At 39.5% G+C, this 17984-nt stretch overlaps 1 protein-coding gene across 1 annotated transcript; it reads left to right on the forward strand.

Moving 5' to 3' along the window:
* The first annotated feature begins 5220 nt into the window (after nt 1–5220).
* LOC113539076 (olfactory receptor 142-like) lies at nt 5221–6325 on the forward strand. Its single transcript, XM_026934633.2, has one exon. The coding sequence runs from the start codon at nt 5387–5389 to the stop codon at nt 6323–6325; it is 939 nt and encodes a 312-aa protein (XP_026790434.1). The 5' UTR covers nt 5221–5386.
* The last annotated feature ends 11659 nt before the right edge of the window (nt 6326–17984 follow it).

Here is a 17984-nt window from a genome sequence, read left to right on the forward strand (position 1 = left end):
TAGTTTTCTTCCGTGGTCTTTCAGGCCTTTCAATGTTGTTGAGCTCACCAGTGCTTTCTTTCTTTTTAAGAATGTACCCAACTGTTGATTTGGCCACTCTTAAAGTTTTTCTATCTCTCTGATAGGTCTCTTTTGTTTTTTCATCCTAATGATGGCCTCCTTCACTTGCATTGAGATCTCCTTGGACTTCATATTGGCAAATGCCAACTCAGTACCTGATATCAACTCCAGACCTTTTATCTGCTTCATTTGTCTTGAAGTAACAAGGGAATGGACCGCACCTGGTCAATTAACTTCTTGTCAGTTAATTGTCCAAATACCTTTGAGCCCCTGAAAATGGAAGTACTTTGCTGAAAATGGCTGTAATTCCTAAATGGTAAATGCCATATTTTTGTGGAACCTCTTAAAATAAAGCTGAAAGTATACACTTCGTTCACATCTTCATTGTCCAAATACTTCTGGACCTGACTGTGTACATATATATATATATATATATATATATATATATATATATATATATATATATATATATATATATATATATATATATATATATACATGGACTGGACTTGTTTGTCCAGTACATCCCACAGATCAAGTCAAGTTGCTTCACTGTCCTTTCAACAAGAGGTAGTGCAACAAGGTAGTGCAAAAGAATATCAATATAATAAAAATCTTGTGAATGTAAACATAGCATCCAATGACACTGTATTCAGCAGATTACCTTATACTCTATATGGACATAGCAGTTATTGGGTAGCAGCCAGGTAGGGAGTATAGTAGTGACAAGAAATCAATTACAATATTTTTATAAATACAGTAGCAGCAAAAATGCAGGTAGTCAATACAGAAATGTGCAAAAATTGCAAAGGGAGTGGGATGGTGTTCAGTTGAGAGTGTGTGTGTGTTGTCAGTCCAGTCTCTGAATATTGAGGATTCTGATGTATTGGGGGAAAAAAACGGTTACACAGTCTGGCCATGAGGGCCCGAATGCTTTGGTACCGTTTGCCGGATGGCAGGAGGGTGAAGAGTATGTGTGAGGGGTGTGTGGGGTCATCCACAATGCTGGTGGCTTTGAGGATGCAGCATCTGGTGTAAATGTCTATGATAAAGGGAAGAGAGACATCAATGATCTTCTCAGTTGTCCTCACTATCTGCTGCAGGGTCTTGTGATCTGAGATGGTCCAATTTCCAAACCAGGCAGTGATGGGGTGGCTCAGGATGCTCTCGATAGTCCCTCTGTAGAATGGGGTGAGGATGGGGGTGGGAGATGGTCTTTTCTCAGCCTTCGCAGAAAGTAGAGACTCTGCAGGGATTTCTTGGTTATGGAGCTGATGTTGAAGGACCAGGTGAGGTTCTCCAGCAGCTGAATACAAAGGAATCTGGTCCACAGAAGATCTGTCGATGTTCAGCAGAGAGTGGTTGCTCCATGCTCTCCTGAAGTCAACAACCATCTCTTTTGTTTTGTCCATGTTTAGAGACAGGTTGCTGGCTCTGCACCAGTCCGTTAGTCACTGCACCTGTATGCTGACTCCTCATTCTTGCTGATGAGACCCACCACGGTCGTGTCATCAGCAAACTTGATGATGTGATTCAAGCTGTGCATTGCTGCAGTCGTGAGTCAGCAGAGAGAACAGCAGTGGACTGAGCGCACAGCCCTGCGGGGCCCCAGCTCACTCCTGAGCTGCTGGTAATCCAGACCTCCCCCCCTTCACTCTGGACCTGTCCACCGGCAATGCTTCATACTGCCACGAAGACGCTTCAGCTGTTTTCCATGGACTACACCAACACACATTGTACACACACACGCGCACTACAGTGTAAACCCATATGAGGATGGGTTCTCTGTTGAGTCTGGTTCCTCTCAAGGTTTCTTCCTATCACCATCTCAGGGAGTTTTTCCTAGCCACCGTCGCCCTGCTTGCTCATCAGAGACGTCACACACACACACTTCACTTTACTTTTGTTTGTGTAAAGCTGCTTTGAGACAGTGACCTTTGTAAAAAAGCGCTATACAAATAAAAATGAATTGAATTGAATTGAATGCTGCTCCTGATCTAGCCTGACTGAGGTCTCCCAGTCACGAAGTCCAGGATCCAGTTGCAGAGGGAGGTGTTCAGGCCCAGTAGGTTCATCTTTCCAATCAGGTGCTGAAGAATGATTGTTTTGTATACTGTACTGAAGTCTATGAACAGCATTCGAATGTACATGTCCTTTTTGTCCAGGTGGGTGAGGGCCAGATGGAGGGTGGTGGCAATGGCGTCATTTGTTGAGCAGTTGGGATGATATGTGAATTGCGGGGGGGTCCAGTGAGGGGGCAACAGGGTCTTGACATGCCTCAGGACGAGCCTCTTGAAGCACTTCATGATGATGGGTGTGAATGCAACAGGATGGTAGTTATTGTGGCAGGACACTAAAGACTTCTTCGGGACGAGGGTGATGGCCTTGGAATGATGGTGCCGCTCAGAGAGACGTTGAAGATGAAAACAGTGAAAACATCCACCAGCTGGTCTGCACATCCTCTGAGCACTCTGCCAGGAATGCTGTCTGGTCCAGCAGCCTTCCATGGGTTGACTCTGCATAGAGTTTTCCTCACAACAGCCGTGGTTAGACACAGTACCTGGTCGTTGGGATGAGTTGTGGTCTTCCTTACTGCCATGTCATTCTGCGCCTCAAACCGAGCATAGAAATTGTTCAGCGCATCTAGATGGGAGGCATCATTGTCACAGGCAGGTCCTGTAGTTGGTGACGGCCTGGATGCCCTGCCACATGTGCCAGGTGTCGCCACTGTCCTTGAAGTGGCTGTGGATTTTCTGGGCTTGTGCATGTTTTGCTGCTCTGATGGCCCAGGACAGTTTGCCTTGTCTCCTGCTCTGAAGGTGGAGTCTCGGGTCCCCAGCCCTGCATGCACCTCCGCAGTCATCCACAGCTTCTATTTGGAGAGTGTGGTGATGGTCTTGAAAACTGATGCCATGTATTCCTCCAAGTTGGTCAAGTCGCTATTGGTTGCAGCTTCCCTGAACATGTGCCGGTCAGTGTGCTCAAAACACTCTGGAAGAGCAGAGATAGCTCCTGCTGGCCAGGTTTCCACCTGCTTCAGAACCGGTTTGGAGCGTCTGATGAGTGGTCTGTATGCAGGGATTAGCATAAAAGAGATGTGGTCTGAGTATCCGAGGTGGGAGCAGGGCTCTGCCCGGTATGCAGCCAGGATTTTTGTGTAAAAATAGCCCCTCTAGCAAAGTCCACATGCTGATGGAATTTAGGGAGCACTGACCGATTCGCATGGTTGAAATCCCTGGCTACAATAAACAGTCATTCTGCAGTTCGATAATAGCCCCATACAGTTCACAGAGTGCCTCCTTAGCATCAGCACTGGGGGGAGTGTACACTCCAACTATAAGGACAGTGGTGAATTCCCATGGTAAATAAAATGGTCTGCATCTAGCAGTCACACACTTCACCAGCAATGAGCAGTAACTAGAAACTAGCACTGAGTCCTTGTACCATTCCGTGTTGCTGTAAACACTTAAGCCACCACTCGAGTGTTACCACACAGAGCTGCATTTCTGTCGGCTCAAAATGAGGCAAGCCCGTGTAGCTGAATGGCAGCGTCCGGAACTCTGTTGCTGAGCCACGTCTCCATGAAAACAAAAACACAGCAGTCTCTAAACTCACACCGCACAGTCTACTGGATGCTTGATCGGATTGAGATCTGGGGAATTTGGAGGCCAAGTGAACACTGTGAACTCTTTGTCATGTTCCTCAAACCATTCCTGAACAATTTTTGCAGTGTGGCTGGGCGCAATATCCTGCTGAAAGAGGCCACTGCCATTAGAGAATACCATAGAACATTGCCCAGAGCATCACACTGCCTCCTCCAGCTTGCCTTCTACCCATAGCGCATCCTGGTGGCATCTCTTCCCCAGATAAGCAATGCACATGCACCCTGCCAACATGCTGTAAAAGAAAATGTGATTCAAGAGACCTGGCCACCTTTTTCCATTGCTCCCTGGTCCAGTCCTGATGCTCACATGCCCACTGTAGGCACTTTCGGCAGTGGTGGTCAGCAGTTGTTTAAGTTGTTTGTACATGTTATATATAATGAAGTATTATACTTAATCTGCAATTTTTTCATTTTTGCTATCTCCAATTTTGAGTTGTTTTTGAAATTGTTTAATTTAATTGCAGTACTTATAATAATGGCTGTTTAGTTTAAAAATATTCATTTAATAATTCAATGTTTGTATTGTGGTTTTTAAGGTTATCAACCTATTGAATCCTAACTAATCCTACTGCTAAAACCTGCCGCTCCTAAATAAAAGAAGATAAAAGGATTTGAGTTGTCCCTTGCAGTCCTTCAGTACTGATCAGGCTGTTTTTCAAGTTTGGGCAAGAGCAAAAACATACATAACTTGACACTAATGTATCCCACCCCTTGACCATTGTAGGTGCCATTGTAATGAGATTTACTTCACTTGTCAGTGGTTTTGATGTTATGGCTGATTCAATTCTATGATTTTTTTTTTATCAGAGCCTAAATAACAATAGTGTGGTCTTCACCAACTTCTGGAAACAAATCACCTCAGGTGACAATAAAAAAGACAACAGATTTCAATATGAAACAGTTGGTATGAGGGGTTTGTGGTGATATGCTGTGTTTGGTTTTCGCCAAACATGACGCTGTGCATGGTGACCAACCAAATATCTCCACCATGGTCTCATCAGTCCAAAGGATATTGTTCTAGAACTTTTTTGGTTGGTTCAGATGCAATTTTGCAAACCTAAGTCATGCTGCCATGTTCTTTTTGGAGAGAAGGGGATTTTTCTTAGCCACCCTCCCATGAAGGACATACTTGTACAATCTTTTTCTAATTGTGCTGTCATGAACACAACCATGTGAAGTGCTTACAGAGGTCATGAGATGTAGCTTTTGGGTTTTTGTATCTCTGAGCATTAAAAGCATTAAACGGTCTGACCTTGGACTGAATTTAAATTAGTGCATGGATCTGCACTGTATTCATCACAAGGATAACTTAGTCATTTGCTAAGGCCATTGATGAAAGTGGTCCCAGATCGAATCACCCATGGCAATCTCTGCCTTCTGGGAGACTTCCAACTTGCTCATTTGTAAACAGCAAATGCCTCACTTAAAAATAACTGTATATATAAGCTAGAGAATCAGCGACTCTTACTAAAGGAGAGACAATATAACTTGCAATTCCCAATCAGTGACCATTAGGTGAACCCTTTAAACTTTGCATAGACATTTGCACAAGAAGTTGTAAACCATTCAGAGGATTCTTTTTTCAATTATTTTCTGGGAACTATGCTTAAATGACTTTTAAAAGCTTGCTGTTTTTGTCTCCACATATACTGAAAAGAAGTAATGGAAAATTCCTCTGGAGAGTTCATGTTTGTGCTTCATGGACTGAATGACACAAGGACAAACAAAAATATTTACTTCGCATTTGGTCTAATTGTCTATAGTATGACTCTGTTTATAAATTTGACACTAGCTATTACAGTCATTCTTGACAAAACACTTCATGAACCTATGTATATATTTATATGCAATTTGTTTGTTAATGGAATACTTGGGGCTTCTGCTTTCTATCCAAAGATCCTTGCTGACCTTTTATCAGAATATCATTTTACCTCATATATAGGTTGCCTCTCACAAGTTAACATAATTTATTCTTATGTTTTCTGTGAATACACATGTTTAACAGTCATGTCATATGACAGATATGTATCCATTTGTAAGCCTTTGGAGTATCATTCCATTATGACACTTCAGAAGGGTTTAAAATTATTAATTTTAATTTGGCTCTGCTCCTTACTAGAGTCCACTGTTGGAATTTTGTTCACTGCCCAACTCCCATTATGTGGCAATGTCATTGACAAGCTTTACTGTTCTAACTGGGAAGTTGTTAAGCTGTCTTGCACAGATGTGACTGTGAACAATGTGTATGGGTACTTTCTAATATTCTCTCATGTATCTCAAGCTGTGTTCATCATTGTGTCATATATTTGTATTATCAGAGCTTCTTTAAGGTCCAGGACACAGTGGGCAAAATTCATGCAGACATGCCTTCCCCATTTAATAGCACTCACAAACTTCACTATTGCCCTGCTCTTTGACGTCATGTATGCTCGTTATGGCAGAAGCCAGGGACTGCAAGCTCTGCGTAACATCTTAGGTATTGAGTTTCTTGTTGTGCCTCCTCTCCTAAACCCAATAATGTATGGATTTAAACTAACCCAGATACGACAAGGGCTTTTAAAAATGTACCGCCATAGATGTAAAGCTTTGCAACATAGCTGATACGTGTGGTGGCCTCTTCAAATGGTGCAAATTTAATATTTTCTAATATATAATGTATATTTCTCAAAAGTACAGGTTTTCCTTAATGAAGTATAGTTCCATTCTACATTTCCATTAACTCAATCTGGTTTCCTCCAAAATAACGCAAAGATTTTAAAGATTTTATTGAAATTCCACTGAACAAAGTTTCCCCTACACTTATTACATAATCTACTTTTGTAAAAACATTACTGCAAAATTATAAGTTTACAATGAGAAAAGAGTTATCCCTTTGATTATCAGCATAATCCACATCAGGCACTGTCTCATCACCTGAGGTAAAACTCACTTGCAGCATTTGATATACAAAATCCTTATCATCAGCTCTTCACTCAACTGAGCTCTGTCTTACATTGATGAGGAAATAATCACTGATTAATTCAGTCAGAACTGTTGTTGACAAAATTTCTTATTAATCTCTTTTTATTAATTCATTTAAACATTTTAATGTGTCATCTATAGAGAGTGTGTAGGCACTCTTTTCTGTGATGGCGTGGAAGTATTGTGGACATTTTGACCACCAATATCTGATTACAATCTGAATTGATTAGTCTTGTGTCCATTTCACTATGGCATTTAAATATCCAAAAACAAATCATGAGAAATACACTTTTAGCTAGCAAGGTTTTAGGCATACTGACTGCATTTACCACTGCATTTGTTAAAATAGTTCCTTACCAAACATTATCTTTGCAGACAGACAGCCAAGGCTAAGTAATCCCAAATAAAAACACGTGCACATCATTTTTGGTGAAAATCGTTTATGCTTTCTTTTTAATGTAGATATTTTAAGTAATATTCTTATTCTTAATATAATCTGATGCGTTTTCACAGATTGTCACATATATCAGTGGGGAGTAGAGGGGAACCATGCCAGAACATTCGTCTGCCATGAACACAATCACCCATGTGATCAAAATCTGGCATGAATGGCATAATACAAGTGCTAGATTTATCTAGCACTTGAGATCTTTGAATTGAAACTAAAAATAACAAAAATGGTAATACAATTTAACCTAATTTATATGTAAATGTAGAATTCAATATTATCAGGGGAAATCTTTTTTTTTGTCTGTCTGTCTAAAATGTTATACACATAAAATATGTAAACAGGCTAAAACCTGGCAATTGCCCTAGTTCCAGAATGTTGCAGATAATTTGATTTTCTATATAACTGTTATGTTATATACACTGTATGTTTAATGATATTCCTCTATCTCCATTGTCTCTTTAAATGCATAAAGTACTCTGTTGCTACTGGACACCCAGAAAAGCAACTTACTAGTGTTAATTTAAAACCGTTCTGTTTGCTAGAAATGTATGTAGAAATGTATTAGAGGAATGGAAAATAATAACTATCACTACACTGAGATTTTCTTTCAGGACTGAAAAAAGTAATCCATGGAATCCCCAAATGGCAATTTTTTAACAGTTTTAGACAATCTAATCAAAAATATAACTAAATACAAGAAATAGAACTCGATACCAAAGTCCTCAATCGTGATGCCTCTGCCGCCTACAAGTCTAGATCTTTGTGTTACTAATTTATATGCCTCAAAGACCCTCAAAAAATTCTTCAAACAGGAAGAAAGCTATTGCATAAAAACTATTTCAGACATTTGATTTTACTGTGACCTTGACCCCCTTGGCATCATGCTTATCAGCACTTTTTATATTAGCCACCAAGGCCCCTTAATATGATTACCCGATGTAAGGATTTTAGACATAACATCTACTTAGCAGCTGTTTATAATATTTGAAATTAACTGAAATTAAGGAATGTTTGACTTTTACGTAGTCTGGGAAGATATACACAGGACAACAAATTATGCTCCAATGGGTCAGTTTATTCTCTAGCTGAGTCAGATGTCTTATGCAGTAAGAGGATATCAAGGTATAAATCAAAATATAGTAAATAACTAAAACAAAGAAACAAAATTTTTCCACTGTAACAAATTTAACCAAAGCTTTCTTTTCTCACACACTCGTATATATGCAATATAAAAAAAAATCTGAAAATACAGTACAAATAATATGGTAGTGGCTATTTTAGAAATAAACACAAACATTACAAATGCCACCAACTCTACTCTGTGCAGCCTCACAAATAAAATTCATCTCTCAAAATTATCTGTCTGTTGTATCTATACTCCATTTGCACATATGTGTTAAAGTCCAAAACACACATGGGCTAGACTCATGGGCAAGGAACTTAACTCCACACACTCACAACAGCTAAACAAACAAAAACAAAAATATTCACCTTCTATTGACAATACTTAATTATTTTACACTCCTTTTACTATAAACCCTATTACTATCATTAAATTAAATACAAAACATGAAACAGCTGCCTTGTGGTTAGCTAAAAGTAAATCAGACTAACCTTCTAGACTGATGAGGAATTGTCCATGTGACGATATGCACAACAGCCAAAATGACCTAAAACTGCATCTACAGAAAAGTATTATCATGTTTACATGAGCATAATTCAAGATTATTCACCTCTTACATACAGCTTACAGACAGCAGTCCACCCTAGAGAAGTTTTTTCTAGTTTTTTTGCATTAGCACTTGCTCTGCTCCCTATCTGCATGATGGCGCCACCTGCTGGTCATAAAGGAACCAAACCCTATTTGTGCTATCAGCTTTGTGTAGGCCCAACTAATGATATCTAATTATCACTTGGTAATATTTCTCCCCTATGTAGGTGTAAGCATCCTCGATTACTCATTTAGTACAAAGGTATGCTTAACCTCTTTGACTGATTCTCGGAAGAGCATGGTACTTAAGCTAGCCAGAATCTTTGAAACTGCTGCAGGGCTTATAGTGGCTGCGTCCAGGGCTGACTTAGGTGCATGATGAGGATTAGAATGCTGTCCTGCATTTATTCTTCTACTTCTGTGGGGAGCAGCCATTAGAGGACTCAAAAATGGCTCTAGATCATTGGCCAATGGCTCCACAGTGGCAGTCCCAGAAGTCTCAGACATTCCAGAAGTATACCTTCAGGAGTAGGGTCAAAATCCTGTGCTTCCTGTTCAGCGTGCATTACAAATCTCCCCTGGATGGACATCCATGGTAACTACCATGGTAACCATGGTAACCTCAGCAGCATGTTTTCAGTCAATACCACACCATCCTCTGATTCTTCTTAATTGGATCCTGATACTGGAGACTAGGCCGTGTTAAAGGAGTATGAAGTGTCCTTGGAGGGAGTGGAACAGGAGGACTCACACATGGTCTAATGTCTACTCTGTTCACTCTTCTGGTAGGCCCTCCTTCCACAGGTTCCACTGTGTAAGTGTTGTCCAATATCTCCATGACTCAGTAGACAATTGGCTTTCAAGAATCCTGTATTTTGCTACTGCCAAATGGTCTGTTCCTTAGGTAAACCAGGGCACCAACTTCAATCTTAGGACAATAAATTTTGTCCTTTTGTAAGGCAATGTGTTCACCCGCCTTCAGTTCTGAGTACTCTTTTGCTCTGGCATGAGCATCACTCAGGTGCCTTTGGTGTACAGCTAACCAGTCATGGTTCTTGTCAACAGGCTGTTCCTGCACCAGCAAAGCATCCACCAGCAAGTGGGGGGGTCAACACATTTTTAGCATACACTAGTTTAGGTAAACGGCCATCTGTGCTTCTTTTCTGGTGGTAATGTGGGTAATAGATCGTGTAATGTTCTATTAAAGCAGTCGCACTGGAACACCATATTTCAAAAAACATTCCCTAAGGAGTACCTTACCAGTGGTATCTGCCTTTTGACCATGAGTTGCAAATGCTTGAGTGAATTTGGTGAAAATATCTGCGACTACCAAGACATTCTCATGACCATCAATTGAATGCTCAAGCACTGTGAAGTCTACAGCAATAACTTCAAGCAGTCCTAGAAGCAAAAAAGGATTTTATGGGTGGATGGGCTGTGGCATCCTAGTCAAAACACAGTGCTAACACTCTAATCCACCTTGCCAAATCTTCATTCATTCCCACCCAAAAGAATCTGCTTCGCAACAAGGGTACATTCTACACCTTGAAGGACCACAGAATCATGGACACACTCCAATACTTGCATCTTCATGCTGCTAGGAAACAGAAGCTGGAAAAATTCCCCCAGTTACTCATCATGAACTACCAAATACAATAACCTCTTAAGTTCCCGGCAGCAATTTATGCTCTTTCCCATTAGGCTTCCCGTTTTTACCCCACAGGTGTCTGAATACACCCAGCACAGGATCCTGCTCCTGCAAAGCATGCAGGACCTCAGAATAACCCAGCAAGGTTGGTGTGTTGCCTTGATTCAGACCACTAACATCTCACAAACCAGCTTAAGGGCTCAGATCTGCCTGACTTCACAGCTTCGAAGCTATTATTACCAGCACTGGGTCAAGAGCCATGCCCCAATTAATCAGACTACAGACTCCCACACAACCATCAAATACTTGACATTGGTGTCGAAATCAAATACTCACAACTGTGCAAACCATCTCTGCTTAATTGCTCAAAACTTGCCTGTTTTCAAATGTCATAATGGATTGTTGTCTGTGATTTCAGTGAATTTGGAATCCAGTAAGTAACCATGGAACTTTTGTTGAACTGTAGAACTATTATTACTGTCATTCTTTTCTGCATTCTTCACTCGCCTGCTTGCATACACGGTGACATTCTTGGTATCTCCTTGCTGCTGATACACAATGGCTCCAAGCCTGTTACTGCTTACATCGGTCTCCACTACAAAGGGCTATGTAAAATTAGCAAAGCCTAAGATGGGTGCACTGGTTAACTTTTCTTTAAGTGAGTCAAAGGCTGTTTGACATTCTTCAGTCCACACTTGACTTAAAAATTGATTGGTTTTACTAGGGCTTCCTAAGTTTCCACAAATTCACTACATCATGCAGTGGGCTAGGAATTTTTGAGAAGCCTCAAATGATTTGCCTGTAATAACTGCAAAAGCCCAGAAATTACCTGAAATCTTTTATGGTAGATAGTACTGGCTTAACTGCCAAGACCTTCTCATGATCTGTGCCTATACCTCTGGTAGTGTCATATGAACGTTACCTCTGATTGGAGGAAATGACACTTCTCTAACTTTATTTTGATGCCTGTCTCGCTTAAACACAACTTCAAGCATCTCTAAGTGTTTGTAAAATGTCTGGGAATGCACCAAAATATCATCCAGGTACACAAGCATAATTTGGAAGACTTAGTCATTTATTGTGGCTTGCATTAGCATTTGAAAAGTTGTGGGCCCATTTCAAACCCCAAATGGCATCTGAAGGAATTCATATAGACCAAACAGTTTTGCAGAGGCAGTCTTATGCCTGTCACTCTCTTCTACAAATACCTGGGGCAGCCACTTGCTAGGTCTATGGTTGAAAAGTACTGCACTCCCCGCAGGTTATCGAAACTTTCACAGATGTGGGCTGGAGGAAAAGCATCCTTTTTGGTGTTATGATTTAACCTCCGGTAATCTGCACACAGTCTTATATTGCTATTCGCTTATCTTAACAGCACTATAGGAGATGCGTAGGCACTACTGTTTTCCTTTACAGCTTGGAGATGTGCTTCACGGTACTGGTTGAGCAGAATCCGGTGGTAAGGTTGTGCAACCGGCTTTTCATCAACTAAGTGAATTTCTTTAGGCCCAGCGCCTTACCCTCCAAATCTAGATATCCAAGGTATGGAATATGAAGGCTGTTTGCAGCTGTTAAGCCAGTAAGTAGTGGGCAACATGTCCTCATCTTCTTCATTTAAGTACTTTCAGAAGAATTGTTCAATAATAGTATTCACATAACTACCAGTATCCAACAAGCAAGGAGTAGTAACACCACCAATCTCAAGTTCAACTACTGGACATGTTCCCACAGTGCACTGCAATTAATGGTTCATGGGAGTGCTGTACATTATCTGAGTCTATGGGGTTCCCCTGAATTGCTTGACTCACAAAAACTTGGGGGTCTCGTTTCCCTGTGAGCTAGAGGAAACTGGCTTTACATTTCTTTACCTCGTTTCTGTGGGCAACACTTTGCTATATGCCCCGGGACCTCACACTTGAAACAGATTAGCTGTCTGTTCTCTGTGTACCTTGGTTGTGACTTGGCTTTGCTCTACTACTACTTTAAGGACATCATCTAGAGTGACCGTCTTTGGTTCATGCACCTTAAGAGCTGAACACTGTGCTTGAGTACTACTACTATTACTTTTCAACTTTACAGTTTTTGCTTTTGCTGAGGACTCTTCTAGAAACTACAGATAAGCCTCCTCTTGCACATCGATCATAGAGGATTCAGGGTTGTTTCATATGTATTTGAAAACCTCTCTCCTAGGAGAAGGATCTCTGATGCCCTCTATGATCTGACCTCTTAGCTCAAATCTAGGCCCGTCACGATAGATAATTGTGATAAACTATATTATTGTCATTTTAAGACAATTTTATGCCACTGATACAATGATAATATAATAGCATAATAATGCAAGTACACCCTTTCAAACAGCAAGGAACTTTTAATTCTTAAGAACATTCAGACATTAAAATTGGAATGTCAAAAAAACACCAGGGGCAGGATTCATGAAAATCTTCTTAAGAAAGAAGTTAAGAAAGTTCTTAAGGTAAATTCTAAGAAGTTCATAAGAATGTTCCTAAATGCAATTCTTGAAAAATTCTTAAGAAGTTCTCAAATATTTTCTTTTATCTTAATGATTTTCTTAAGAATACAATGACAGTAGTGTAATAGCTACAGCAAATTCAATACTGTAAATGTATTGTACTTAAATGTATCAATTTATTATCCTTTTTTTTTTAAAGTAGCAATCACCTCCCAATCATTTATTCAAATGTAAAGGGCATGTGATGTGTTCATTTAACAACATTAACCAACATTAACTGTCATAGGAGAATTTAATTGCTGGAAAGTGGGAACCATTTGGCTAATTTGACACAGAAAAGAAGAAAAGAAACAAAAACTGAAGTAGGCAGGAGCTGGAGGTACTTATCATGGAAATTAGTGCAAGAAAGAAACTTCTCCTTGGGAGGCTGGATAATTGTATTACAACACAAAGTAAGCGGCATGCTTGGGAAAGGGTAGCAGAGGCTGTTTCAGCTGTGGCCAACTCTGTTAGGGATGTGGCTGGGGTGAAAAAGAAATGGCCAGACTTAAAGTCTACAGTTAAAAAAAACAAGGAGCAGAAAGGTCAAGGGAGCAGAAGAGGACAGGTGGTGGATCACCATCTACAATTTAACATGCATTTGAGGAGAAGGTTCTGTCGGAGCTATAGCGTTGACAGGTGTCAAGTCCAGTGTGGATATATAACTATAAGAAGTTATTTACGATTATTTTTATGAACATTCTTTTCAAGCATTTGAGTTTTTCTTAAATTTTGTCTTAAGAAGAAAAAACAAAAAGAACATTCTTAACAATTTTATGTTTCGTGATTCCAGCCCCTGATTTTTAAACAGAGGCGGAATGAATAACTACAAACCAAACAGTGCTGTGTTATATTGTTTATTGCAAAGAACAAACCTGGCTGTTAACAAAGAGCATTTGTTTTTAAACTAAAGTGCATAAAATTATAAAATCAGAAGATTTAACTCAGGCCAGTTCTAGTGTTATTTTTCACACTGTTTTTAGTCATAATTTTTGTCTTCTGACAAAATATCCTTTAAATGTAGTCAATATTTCGTCATGTTTATTTTTAGTCAATTTGACTAAAATGGCATTGAATGTTTGTCAATGGCATTTGAGGAGAAAATGCAAAAATTAAACCAAATATTCACACATTTTATATATTAACTTAAACGTGAAAACTGCCCTTGTGAAAACCTGATCTCCTGAAATAATAATATAATGTAATAATAATATTACAATGAGTACACTATTGTAATACAATATTGTAAATTCTTTATGCTTTAGTTATTCATTGTCCATGATTTAGTGCGATGTTACGGAAAGAGTGTAGTCACAGTGTGACTTACCATTCTACCTAGCGCGTTACTTAAGTTCAAGTTCACCTGTGCATTCGCATTTTGTGCAGAATATATTACGTTTATACATTTGTGTATATGTCTATGTTGTGTATTAATCTCATGTGTATAGGAACACTAGAACTATTCTTTCTAGATTTTTCTTAATATCTTGCATGACATTTTTTCAACAGTATGTTTTAATTAAAATTGGTGCTAGTGCTTGCTACACATCTTAAATTAAAATGCACACAGTTTTTGCATTCGAATGTGCATTTTTATCTTAAATTCTACAAATATTTGAAGTTCGAAATTTAATTTGACATGCCTAGAGCAGACGAGAGGTCATCAGCTATGACATAAGGTCATCAGCTATGACATACCTTGTGCCAAGGTATGTGAAACTCTCATATGTCCTCACCCTCTTGCTGCTTGCAGCTGTAGAAACTATGCAACAGCTGAGGTGTGCTACGTTTATCTTGAAAAGCATCTCCGAGGTAGGTAAACAAGTCACTAGCATTGTCAATGTCAGCATTACTGCACATATAGTGCTTCTTCTAAAGCTTCTTCTATGCAGGGATATAACAAAATCATACTGTTCATGGTCAGATGGATTCCTAGCATGGAGGACATGCTCCTCAATAAAATCATCAACAGGCCTATAATCATTGTCAAACTCACCACTAAATGGGGCAATGTGCCTTTCTTTTGGAACATAAACATAAGAGCTGTTACTTAGTGTAGCTACAGTTGTCATAGCTTCCTTGTGCTTGGTACGCAACTCCCTAATTTGTTCTTGCAAGTTCTTCTTGTTCATCATCTGACATTGTAAAACTTCAGTCTTTACAGTCTCTACCACAAGTTTTGTAAAGATAAAAAGTCTGTCAAAGTCCAGCAGTAGCCAAAATGATGATTTTACTGGCACAGTCTTTCTGGGCCACAGTCCCTGGTACTGTCCCACTGTGTCTTAGCATTACCATCTGGAGCCCTAACATGGTCTTGAAGCACCACCATAGCAGCTGGATATCTGACTCCTCCTCTCTATCCTTTGAATATTTGAACCACCAACCTGCTCCTAACTGTATTATGTACAAGATTTTATACTGCATACACCAAAAGGCAAAAGTTCTTCTTAACTACTTGGAATAACCCCACTCCTGGCACCAAAATTTGTGGCATGAGAAGACACACTCAGGACAACAAATTAGGCTATACTCTGTTGGGTTGGTTTATTCTCTATGTGAGTTGCAGATGTTTTATGTAGTCAGAGGATATCAAGGTATAAATCAAAATACAGTAAATAACCAAAACAAACAAACAAAAATGAGTTTCCACTGTAACAGACTTAACCAAAGCTTTCTACTCAATTCTACTCTGTGCAGCATCACAAATAAAATTCATCTCTCAAAATGACCTGTCTGTTATTTCTATACTCTATATTCTATACTATACTTTGCACACATGTGTTAAACTCTACAACACACATAGGTTCGACTCTGGAACTTACCTCCACAAACTCACAATAGCTACACAAACAGAGACAATAATATTCGCCTTCTAGTGACAGTACCTCATTATTTTACATTCCCGTTACTATAAAACCATCATTAAATTAAATACAAATCATGAATCATTTGTCACTTTAACAGTCTGATAAGCTCTTTGCACTACTCACTTTACATCTGCACTGTTTGCACTCTATCTGTTGTGCCTTGTAGATCTACATTTATACTATATTTATATGTATCCATTTGCATTTCCATTTGTATTTTTACATCCTTTTTTTGTGTGTTATCTGTATGCACCTAGGGTCTGAGAGTAACGTAATTTCAATTCTCTGTATGTGTTGAACATGTGGCAGAATTGACAATAAAGCAGACTTTGACTTTGATGAAAGAGCTGCCTTGTGGTCCCTGGAGGCCTAGTGGTTAGGCCTCAGTGCTCTCACTGCCACAGCCAGGGTTCGATTCCTGGCCAGGGAACCAACCCCACAGGACAGTACACAGCCAGTGCCCAGTCCCAAGCCCGGATCAAATTAGGGAGAGATGCATCAGGAAGGGCATCCAGAGTAAAAACTGTGCCAAATCAAATATGTGGACCAATGATCTTCTGTGGCAATCCCTATCAACTGAAAGAAGAAGAAGAACAACATGCGATGACATGCACAAACATCCCATCATGCACCTTACATACAAAAAATATCCAACATCTCCACCGCCACCTGCTGTGTAGACCCAACTAATGATATCTAATTATCACCTGGTTACATTTATTGGTTTCCTTTGTTAGGCACCATGGCTGTCACCATCATTATTGCCAGTACTGCCCAGCAATACTACTGTTCACAGCTGGCACTATGTAGGGCTTGACATGAAAATTTGGAATTACTACTAATAAACAAGTGTTGCCACGCCTGTAAGATATTACACTCTTAGTTGAAGCTGTCACAACTAACTATTCCCAACTTTACCAATGACTAAACTTTTAACCGAAACGATCTTAATCAGATGCTGAATCCCAAATCACTCCTAAATGCATATATACTCAACCCCAGAATTATTAACCCTTCAATAAGCAAAAATAAACAAAAGTGAATATTTAAAATGAATAGCACAATGATATTTTGAATGATATTAAGCAGTGCATTTTTTATGCAAAACTTTGGTTTCATAATTGTACATGACTATTCTGATTTATACCTTGATATCCTCTTACTACATAAAACATCTGCAACTCACATAGAGAATAAACCAACCCAATAGAGTATAGCCTAATTTGTTGTCCTGAGTGTTGTCTTGTGTCTTCTCATGCCACAAATTTTGGTGCTAGGAGTGGGGTTATTCCAAGTAGTTAAGAAGAACTTTTGCTTTTTGGTGTTTGCAGTATAAAATCTTGTACATAATTCAGTTAGGAGCAGGTTGTGTAATTGTACATGAATACATGACTATTCATTTCAAGCTAATTTACTGTGCCTTACATGAAAGAAAAGGAAAGAATATGGCACAAACACAATGCTGCTTAAGCCCTCCTCTAAAAACCAATGACCAGATAAGGAGGGCATTAGTCAGAATGGGAGAAGCTGTTCACAGGACAACTATAGCCAGAACACTCCACAAAGCTGGGCTATATGGGTTGACATGCCAAAATGTTAGAGAATCAGCAAAGTGAAAAAAGGTTCTCTGATCTAACTTTTGGGCCTTGGCACAAAGTGCTGTGTTTAGCAGAAATCTATCACTGCTCATCACTCTGAGGACACTATCCCCACACTGAAGCATGACACTACCCATCATGTTGCGGGACTGTTTTTCATCAGCAGGGACTCAGAAACTGGTCAAGGTTGAGAGCAACATGAATGAGAAAAATACAGAGCTGTTGTGTTGACATACTGTTGTGCTCTGTTTCATTCTGTCTATATTCATCATTTATCTTCTGCATGTTTTCCCTTTAATGCCTTTCAATCTCAGTATATCTTTACCCCATGCATGTTTTTAATGATTGTAGATTTTGGACTGCTAGAATTCTAGTCAAGGGAAATCAAGTCACATGTCATTATGACAACATCACTCTACTGCACTGCACACACTTGATTCTTGAAGAAAATTAGAGGAGCTAATCTGATACTGCAACAACATAATTATGTATTATTTCAAACCTCACCCCTTTTT

Source organism: Pangasianodon hypophthalmus, chromosome 14 (assembly GCF_027358585.1).
Source record: "Pangasianodon hypophthalmus isolate fPanHyp1 chromosome 14, fPanHyp1.pri, whole genome shotgun sequence".
NCBI lineage: Eukaryota > Metazoa > Chordata > Actinopteri > Siluriformes > Pangasiidae > Pangasianodon > Pangasianodon hypophthalmus.